The sequence below is a fragment of the Rhinoraja longicauda genome, chromosome 9, assembly GCF_053455715.1.
Source record: "Rhinoraja longicauda isolate Sanriku21f chromosome 9, sRhiLon1.1, whole genome shotgun sequence".
Taxonomy (NCBI): Eukaryota; Metazoa; Chordata; class Chondrichthyes; order Rajiformes; family Arhynchobatidae; genus Rhinoraja; species Rhinoraja longicauda.
In genome coordinates, this window is record NC_135961.1 from 65,471,447 (window position 1) to 65,481,976 (window position 10,530).

The 10,530-nt window shown below is 50.3% G+C and overlaps 1 protein-coding gene across 1 annotated transcript in view; it reads left to right on the forward strand.

Annotated features, from left to right (window-relative positions):
• ism1 (isthmin 1) overlaps nucleotides 1-10,530 on the forward strand; it is an 85,841-nt gene that overhangs the window by 55,830 nt on the left and 19,481 nt on the right. Inside the window, 1 exon segment of the mRNA XM_078405995.1 lies at nucleotides 9,443-9,686. Coding sequence (XP_078262121.1) covers nucleotides 9,443-9,686 — 244 coding nt within the window.

Consider the following 10,530-nt stretch of genomic DNA (forward strand, 5'->3'; position numbering starts at 1 on the left):
AAACGTTTCTTCTCACCTCAGTTTTAAATGGCCTCCCTTTTATTCTTAGAGTGTGCCCCCCTGGTTCTGGACTCCCCCAACGTTGGGAACATTTTTCCTGCCTCTAGCTTGACCAGTTCTTTTATAATTTTATACGTCTCTCTCGGATCCCCTCTCATCCTTCTAAACTCCAGTGAATACAAGCCCAGTCTTTCCAACCTTTCCTCATATGACAGTCCCGCCATCCCGGGGATTAACCTGGTGAACCTACGCTGCACTGCCTCAATAGCAAGGACGTCCTTCCTCAAATTAGGAGACCAAAACTGCGCACAATACTCCAGATGCGGTCTCACCAGGGCCCTGAAGGTTTCTTTGATGTGAGAACAGGTTCTACTTTGTTGAAGTGGGGACCTGATAGAAGTACATGAAATTATGGGAGGCACCGTCAGTCAGCACCGAGGATGGAAATGCCAAAGACACGGTAACATAGATGTTTTAAGGCGAGAGGGGCAAAGATGAAGGGAGATGTGTGGGGCAGGTGTTTTTACACAGAGGGTGGTGGGTGCTTGGAACGCGCTGCCAGTGATGGTGGTGGAGGCAGATACGATAGTGGCGTTTAAGAGGCTTTTAGATAGGCAGGTGGATATGCTGGGAATGGAGGGATATGGATTTAGTTTTAGTTTAGTTTAGAGATACAAGCCTTTCGGCCCACCGAGTCCGCACTGACCGGCGATTCCCGCACACTAACACCATCCTACACACACTAGGGACAATTTTTACATTTACCAAGCCAATTAGCCTACAAACCTGTACTAATTGTGTTTGGAGTGTGGGAGGAAACCAAAGATCTCGGAGAAAACCCACGCAGGTCAAGGGGAGAACGTGCAAACTCCGTACAGACGGCGCCCGTAGTCGGGTGTCCGGCGCTGCAAGCGCTGTAAGGCAGCAACTCGACCGCTGCGCCCATTATTTACAGGGAGATCAGAGTTTGTCTTGGCATCAGTCTGAAGAAGGGTCTCGACCCGAAAAGTCGCCTATCCATGTCCTCCAGAGATGCTGCCTGACCCGTTGAGTTACTCCAGCACTTTGTATTCTATACAAGGTTCAGGCATCTGCAGTTCCTTGTGTCTTCAGTCTAACTAATGCTTTGTTAGAGAAGTGTTTCATCAACAAAACATTAATAAAAGGCATTAATTGCAGCAGTCATAGAGTCATACAGCACGGAAGCACGCCTTTTACCCCAACTTGACCAAGATGCCTCATCTAAAGGCTATTCCATTCCATTACGGGTTGCCAACTGTCATGTATTTGCCAGGACATCCCTTATTTTGGGCTAAATTGGTTTGTATTGGTTTGTCCCGTATGGGACCGCCCTTGTCCCATATTAGGCCCAGCGGGCGCTGTAGGGCCGGACGCTGTAGGCCCGAACGCTGTATGCCCGAACGCTGTAGGCCCGAACGCTGTAGGCCCGGATGCTGTAGGCCCGGATGCTGTAGGCCCGAACGCTGTAGGCCCGGACGCTGTAGACCCGGACGCTGTAGGTCCAGACAGTGTAGGCCCAGGGGCCTGGGCGCTGCCTAACGGAAGTTTGCGTAGCAACCCGCCTCCTGGCCCGGGCGGCCGCCATTGGTGGAGTTGGAGCATGTGGCCGCTGGCTGGGTGAGGTCACGTGGGGCTCGGGGCGGTGATGTCACCTTGTCCCTTATTTGGGATGAGATAGTTGGCAACCCCTATATTCCATGCACCTGCCCAAATATCTTTTGATTACTGCGAAAGTACCTGCCTAAACTGGCAACTCATTCCGTACACCCACCAGCCTATGTGTGAAGCATCTGTCCCTCAGGTTCCTATTATATCTTTCCCCCCTCACCTTCAACCTATGTGGCCAACCTGCGATCCCTGCACACCAACACTGGGGCAATTTTAGTTTTTTACTGAAGCCAGTTAACCTACAAACCTGCACGTCTTTGGAGTGTGGGAGGAAACCGGAGCACCCGGAAAAAAGCCACGCAGGTCACGGGGAGAACGTACAAACTCTGTACAGACGGCACCCGAGGCCAGGATCGAACTCGGGTCTCTGGCGCTGTGAGGCACCAACTCTACCGCTGCGCCACCGTGACGCCCTCTGTTAACTCGTTCCATACACTCACCACCCTTGTGTGAAGACGTTGCCCCTCAGGTCCCTATTAAATCTTTCCCCTCTCACCTTAAACCTATGTCCTCTGGATTTTAGAGAGCCATAGTCATAGAGTGACACAGTGTGGAAAAAGGCCCTTCGGCCCAACTTGCCCACACACTTGCCCAACATGTCCCAGGTACACGAGTCCCACCTGCCTGCGTTTGGTCCATATCCCTCCAAACCTGTCCTATCCATGTACCTGTGCCTGTTTCTTAAACATTGGGATAGTCCCAGCCTCAACTACCTCCTCTGGGCAGCTTGTTCCTTACACCCACTAGCCTTTGTGTGGAAAAGTTATCCCTCAGATTCCTATGAAATCATTTCCCCTTCACCTTAAACCTGTGTCCTCTGGCCTTCGATTCCCACTACTCTGGGCAAGAGACTCTGTGCGTCCACCCGATCTGTTCCTCGATTCCCCCTTACTCTGGGTGAAAGGCCTTGCCTGCTCTTTAAATGAACCATGATGTTGCTAAGACGTTGAGGAGAGAGAGGAAAAAAAAACCCCCACTCTCTGCAGATGCTAGAAGTATGAAATAAAACAGGAAATGGTGCAAATACACAGCAGGTGAGTTAAGATCTCCAGAGAGAGGGGAACCGGATTATCATTTCAAGTCAGTGGCCTTTCACACCCGTGCTCTGTGCTCCAGTGCTGTGTTTCTTTGTGCATCGGAAGATGAATTAGCATTAAGATTTACCAGACGTGGCGTCAGGGGACCACTTTCATTGGGAGAAAAGGCTGGGAGTGCTGGAAGCACTCAGCTGGTCAGGAAGTATTAATGGTAAGAAAAACAGATGGCCCGGCTTCAGAGGGGCGAGGGGTTAGTGATGCAGACGCCTTTTAAGAGCCAAACAAAGTGGTCGTCAAGGCAGAGGAGCAGAACGGAAGAGATTGGACAGCAATCCAATGGTTCAATGGCCAGTCGGATGAGGGGTCTCGACCCGAAACCTCACCTCTCCAAGTTCTCCAGAGACGCTGCCTGTCCCGCTGAGTTACTCCAGCATTCTGTGTCTCTCAGCGGCTTAGTTCAGGAAGGAACAGCAGATGCAGGTTTTTCACCGAAGATAGGCACAAAATGCTGGAGTAACTCAGCGGGACGGGCAGCATCTCTGGAGAGAAGGTTTAGATACAGCGGGGAAACAGGCCCTTCGGCCCACCGAGTCCACGCCGACCCCTGGTCACCCCATACGACAGACCGATCCTACACACACTAGGGACGATTTACGATTTTTACCGAAGCCAGTTAACCTACAAACCTGCACGTCTTTGGAGCGTGCGGGAGGAAACCGGAGCGCCCGGAGAAAACCCACGCAGGCCACGGGGAGAACGTGCAAACTCCATACAGACAGCACCCGTGGTTGGGATCGAACCCGGGTCTCTGGCGCTGCAAGGCAACAAGTCTACCGCCGCCCTAAATGTTGTGGGTAGACACAAAACGCTGGAGTAACTCAGCGGGTCGGGCAGCATCTCGGGAGAGAAGGAATGGGTGACGTTTCGGGTCGAGACCCTTCTTCAGACTCAATGTTGTGGCGGCCTGGCAGTGAAGTCACTGAACCACGGAATCATTGATAAGAGTTTGAGGCGGCAACTCTGCAAAGCTTTGCTGAAGTGCCCTAGATGGACGGTCGGAGAGATGAAAGCGGGGCGAGGACGAAAAACAGGAGACCACGTGTCAGGACCACACTGGCATTCTGAACACTCAGAGTCAGGCCTCTGTGGAGCTCGGGTTAACCTTGTTGAGGAAGGGTGAAGTTGCAGCAACATGCTCACTAGTCTGTGTCATACCTCTGACACCACCACCTTGACCAACTTGCACCAAAGCTGAGTTGCCAGATATAATCACACTGACTTTCCTTGTATTTGAATTGAATTGAATAGGTTTTATTGGCCAAGTATGTACACATACAAGGAATGTGCCTTGGTGCTCCGCTCACAAATAACAACACGAACATACAGTAAACAATTAAGAATAAAGCATTAAGAATAAAACATTATAATTTAAACATGTGAAGAATGAAATAAAATACCGGAGCAAAAGGAGGCTACAGTCTTTTGGCTGTTGAGTAGATTTAGATTTTAGATTTAGAGATACAGCGCGGAAACAGGCCCTTCGGCCCACCGAGTCCGCGCCGCCCAGCGATCCCCACACATCAACACTATCCTACACACACTAGGGATCATTTTTACATTTACCCAGTCAATTAACCTACAAACCTGTACGTCGTTGGAGTGTGGGAGGAAACCGAAGATCTCGGAGAAAACCCACGCAGGTCACGGGGAGAACGTACAAACTCCGTACAGACGGCGCCCGTAGTCAGGATCGAACCTGAGTCTCCGGCGCTGCATTCGCTGTAAGGCAGCAACTCTACCGCTGCGCCACCGTGCCGCCCTTGTGGGACTAGTGCTTCAAAGAGTTTGTGGCCAGGGTGAGAGGGGTCAGAGATGATCTTGCCCGCTCGCAAGGAGCGGTCTACTGCTCCTTGTATAATTCCCCACGTTCTTCCTGACTCCCCTCCCTGATTCATGCCCTCCCTCTCCGCTGTAGGTTTGTGGGTTAATCGGCTCTCTGTAAGTTGCCCTCCAGTGTGTAGGGAGTGGATGCGAAAGTGGGATTACATAGAACTAGCATGAACAGGTGATCGGTGGTGGGCCGAAGGGCCTGTTTCCATGTTGTATCTGTGAACTAAACTAAACATATCTAAACTAAACTAATCTAAACTAAACAAAAGTAATACAATATAATCGAAACTGAACTAAATTAATCCAAACTAAACTAATCTAATCTAAACTAGACTAATCTTAACTAGTTTAGTTTAGAGATACAGTGCGGAAACAGGCCCTTCGGCCCACCGGGTCCGTGCCGCCCAGCGATCCCCGCACATTAACACTATCCTACACACACTAGAGACAATTTTACATTTTTTTAAATACCTAGCCAATTAACCCACAAACCTGTACGTCTTTGGAGTGTGGGGGGAAACCGAAGATCTCGGAGAAAACTCCGTACAGACAGCACACCCGTAGTCAGGATTGAACCCGGGTCTCTGGCGCTGTAAGACAGCAACTCTACCGCGGTGCCACCGTGCTGCCCTTAACTAAATTAAACTAAACTAAACTAAACCAATCCAAACTAAACCAAACTCAACTCAACTCAACTCAATGAAACTAAACTAGATTAATTCAAACTAAACTAAACTAAACTAAACTAAACTAAACTGAACAGGCCTTTGGATGGGGCGAGCTGAAGGCAATGTCCATGTTTTTATGGGCGGTGAGGCTTCCCAGCACCAGATACTAGCTGTGATCCGAGCTCACGAGAAAGGATTGGCTTCTGCGTGGCAGACAGAATGGGGAGAAGATGGAATGGCTAGTTTGAGGCAGTTCCAATAGGCTGCGCCTTCTGGCAGAGTCATGGACTGAAGATATTTCAAATAAATCTGTTTGCCGGCGATCCTTTGATCCTGTGACATATCTTGATCACACTGGGTGGATGTGTCTGCTCCTCCAGCTCCACGCTGTTCCACCCAACAGAATATTTACGGGAATTAACAGAGCGATGGAGCCGCACATCACGGAAACAGGCCCTTCGGCCCACATTGCCCATGCTGACCAACTTGGCACACTATGCTCGTCCCATTTGCCTGCGTTTGGCCCATCGTCCTCTTAAACCTTTGCAATCCATGGAAAAAGGACACAAAGTGCTGGAGTAACTCAGCGGGTCAGGCAGCATCGCTGGAGAACATGGATAGGTGATGTTACCCAGAGTGCTGGAGTTACTCAGCGGGTCAGGCAGCATCGCTGGAGAACATGGATAGGTGATGTTACACAGAGTGCTGGAGTTACTCAGCGGGTCAGGCAGCATCTCTGGAGAACATGGATAGGTGACGTTCAGTGTCGGAACACTTCCCCAGACATAGTTGATGTTCTCCAGGGATGCTGCCTGATCCGCTGAGTTACTCCAGCACTGTGTTTTTTTTGTGTTTTAACCAGCATCTGCAGTTCCTTGTTTCTACTATCTGTACTTTCATTTTTTTTCCGTGAGGGACATCTGTGAACTACCTGGGACATTACAAGAAGACAAAAAGCCGGAGTAACTCAGCGGGTCAGGCAGCATCTCGGGAGGGAAGGAATGGGTGATGTTTCGGGTCAAGACCCTTCTTCAGTTCTTCAACTGCAGTTTTCTTCCCCTATTACAAGAAGACAGTTGTGTTGTGTCCACCATTGCTCAGTCTAGATTTCTCTGAGATTCAGTATTGTTATGTGTACTGAGGTGAAATAAAAATCTTTGTTTTGCATGCTGCCCAAACAGATCAGATATGCTGTCAATGAAAATGATCAAGTCAGACTCGCACAATAGATAGAGCAAAGGATTTATTTAATTAATTTCCAATTGCAGCTGGCTTGATATGACTAAAACTCATATCAATGATTCCATGGTTCAATGACTTCACCGCCAGGCCACCAGAACATTTAGGGTGGCACGGTGGCACAGCAGTAGAGTTGCTGCCTCACAGCACAACTGACCAGGGTTCGATCCTGACTATGGAGTTTGTACGTTCTCCCCGTGACCCGCGTAGGTCCACGAGGTTAATTCTCGGGATGGCTGGTCAGTCATATTTTGAAAGAATGGAGCGACTGGGCTTGTAGACACTGGAATTTAGAAGGATGAGAGGAGATCTTATTGAAACATATAAGATTATTAAGGGATTGAAAATGCTGGAGGCAGGAAACATGGAGAGAAGGCAGGAACGGGGTACTGATTGTGGATGACCAGCCATGATCACAGTGAATGGCGGTGCTGGCTCGAAAGGCCGGATGGCCTCCTCCTGCTCCTATCGTCTATTGTCTATTGTCTTTTTCTCCAGCGATGCTGCCTGACCCACTGAGTTACTCCCACACTCTGTCTATCTTGCCATTGGGCACACTTTATTTTTGATAGCCTCAGGTGGGAATCTTGCATAGAACACAAATGGGCAGGCAGCATCCCTGGAGGAAATGGAGAGGTGACATTCCTGGTCGGGACCCATCTTAGACAATAGACAATAGGTGCAGGAGTAGGCCATTCGGCCCTTCGAGCCAGCACCGCCATTCAATGTGATCATGGCTGATCATTCTCAATCAGTACCCCGTTCCTGCCTTCTCCCCATACCCCCTGACTCCGCTATCTTTAAGAGCTCTACCTAGCTCTCTCTTGAATGCATTCAGAGACTTGACCTCCACTGCCTTCTGAGGCAGAGAATTCCACAGATTTACAACTCTCTGACTGAAAAAGGTTTTTCCTCATCTCCGTTCTAAATGGCCTACCCCTTATTCTTAAACTGTGGCCCCTGGTTCTGGACTTCCCCCAACATTGGGAACATGTTTCCTGCCTCTAACGTGTCCAACCCCTTAATAATCTTATATGTTTCGATAAGATCCCCTCTCATCCTTCTAAATTCCAGTGTATACAAGCCTAGTCGCTCCAGTCTTTCAGACCCTTCTTCAGCCCCGACCTGAAACGTCATCTATCCACGTTTTGCAGAGGTGACCAGCTGAGCTAGGCCAATAATTTGTGTTCCAGACAAGATTCCAGCATCTGCAGCTCCTTGGGTCGCCATTTATGCGTTTCAGAGAGGTAGACTGACAATAATTTTTTGTTGAGTTTAGAGATACAGCCAGACACAGGTCCTTCGACCCAAACCGATTCCATACCGACCAGCGATCCCCACACACTAACACTACCCTGCACACACTGGGGACAATTTACAATTTTTAGCAAAGCCAATTAGCCACAAACCTGCACGTCTTTGGAGTGTGGGAGGAAACCGGAGCTCCCGGGGAAAACCCATGCAGGTCATGGGGAGAACGTACAAACTCCACACAGACAGCGCCCGTAGTCAGGATCGAACCCGGGTCTCTGGCGCTGTGTGGCAGCAACTTTACCGCTGCGCCACCGTGCCGTTAAAACTAAAATGGTTTCTTAACGGGGCCTCAGTACCTGACGATGTGATTGGGTTCATTTTTTTTTCATTGTGCTATTCCACCCCATGCAAGGAACCTTCTATCTTTTGTATAGGAAGGAACCGCAGATGCTGGTTTACACCGAAGATAGACACAAAATGCTGGAGTGGCTCAGCGGGACAGGCAGCATCTCCGGAGAGAAGGAATGGGTGACGTTTCTGGTCGAGAACTGATTAGTACGGGTGTCAGGGGTTACGGGGAGAAGACAGGAGAATAGGGTTGCGAGGGAGAGATAGATCAGCAGTGATTGAATGGTGAAGTAGACTTGATGGGCCGAATGGCCTAATTCTGCTCCTATCATTTATGGACATGAGACCCTTCCTCAGACTGCTAGTCAGAAGAAGGGTAACGACCCAAAATGTCACCCATTCCCTCTCTCCAGGGATGCCACCTGACCCGTTGAGTTACTCCAGCATTTTGTGTGTCTATTTTACATAGAAACATAGAAACATGGAAAATAGGTGCAGGAGGAGGCCATTCAGCCCTTCGAGCCAGCACCGCCATTCATTGTGATCATGGCTGATCATCCACAATCAGTAACCCGTGCCTGCCTTCTCCCCATATCCCTTGATTCCACTAGCCCCTAGAGCTCTATCTAACTCTCTTTTAAAATCATCCAGTGAATTAGCCTCCACTGCCCTCTGAGGCAGAGAATTCCACAAATTCACAACTCTCTGGGTGAAAAAGTATTTTCTCACCTCAGTTTTAAATGGCCTCCCCTTTATTCTTAGACTGTGGCCCCTGGTTCTGGACTCCCCCAACACTGGGAACATTTTTCCTGCATCTAGCTTGTCCAGTCCTTTCATAATTTTATACGTCTCTGTAACATCCCCTCTCATCCTTCTAAACTCCAGTGAATACAAGCCCAGTCTTTCCAATCTTTCCTCGTACGACAGTCCCGCCATCCCGGGGATTAACCTGGTGAACCTACGCTGCACTGCCTCAATAGCAAGGACGTCCTTCCTCGAATTAGGAGACCAAAACTGCACACAATACACTGTTGGTGCGGTCTCACCATTAGACAATAGACAATAGACAATAGGTGCAGGAGGAGGCCATTCGGCACTTCGAGCCAGCAATGTGATCATGGCTGATCATTCAAAATCAGTACCCCAGGGTCCCGTACGACTGCGGAAGGACCTCCTTACTCCTTCGAAGACTCAAACCTTCTCCCTTTATAGACAATAGACAATAGGTGCAGGAGGAGGCCATTCGGCCCTTCGAGCCCTTTGCCGCCTGAGAGCGTGCGCAGTGCGCCATGACACTGGTTGTTTCCCGCCGTGCAGGTGACCATCGAGGTGGTGGACGGGACCGAGATGGAGGCAGAGAGGGAGCTGCGCAAGGTGGCCAAGCCCAGCTGGCCGGGACCCTCGCCGGGCTGGCGGGGCTGGTGGCAGAAGACGGCGGCCACGGCATCGGAGCACCGCGGCCAGCGGGCCGAGGACAGCAACTTCCTCAACCCCGCGGGCACGTGGGACCGCGGCGCGGTGACGCAGCGCAGGTGGGAGCCCGAGGGACAGCCCGAGTACGGTGAGTCTGCATTCCCCGCCCCGCGCCCTCTGGGCAACGCATGGCTAGAGTCGTAGAGCGACACAGCGCGGAAACAGGCCCCTCCCACCAACCCGCCCACACCGGCCAACAATGTCCCAGCTGCACTAGTCCCACAAGGGCGGCACGGTGGCGCAGCGGTAGAGTTGCTGCCTTACAGCGAATGCAGCGCCGGAGACTCAGGTTCGATCCTGACTACGGGCGCCGTCTGTACGGAGTTTGTACGTTCTCCCCGTGACCTGCGTGGGTTTTCTCCGAGATCTTCGGTTTCCTCCCACACTCCAACGACGTACAGGTTTGTAGGTTAATTGACTGGGTAAATGTAAAAATTGTCCCTAGTGTGTGTAGGATAGTGTTAATGTGTGGGGATCGCTGGGCGGCGCGGACTCGGTGGGCCGAAGGGCCTGTTTCCGCACTGTATCTCTAAATTTAAAAAAAGCCTGCGCTCGGCCCATATCCCTCCAAACCTGTCCTATCCATGTACCTGTCCAACTGTTTCTTAAACATTGGGATAGTCCCAGCCTCAACTACCTCCTCTGGCAGCTTGTTCCATACACCCACCACCCTCTGTGTGAAAAAGTTACCCCTCAGATTCCTATTAAATCTTTTCCCCTTCACCTTAAACCTATCTCCTCTGCCTTAAAAAGACGATTCTTGCATTCACATGGGGTTTAGAACGATGAGAGGGGATCTTATACAAACGTATAAAATTATTAAGGGATTGGACAGGCTAGATGCAGGAAAATGTTCCCCATGTTGGGCGAGTCCAGAACCAGGGGCCACAGTTTTAAGAATAAGGGGTAGGCCATTTAGAACTGAGATGAGG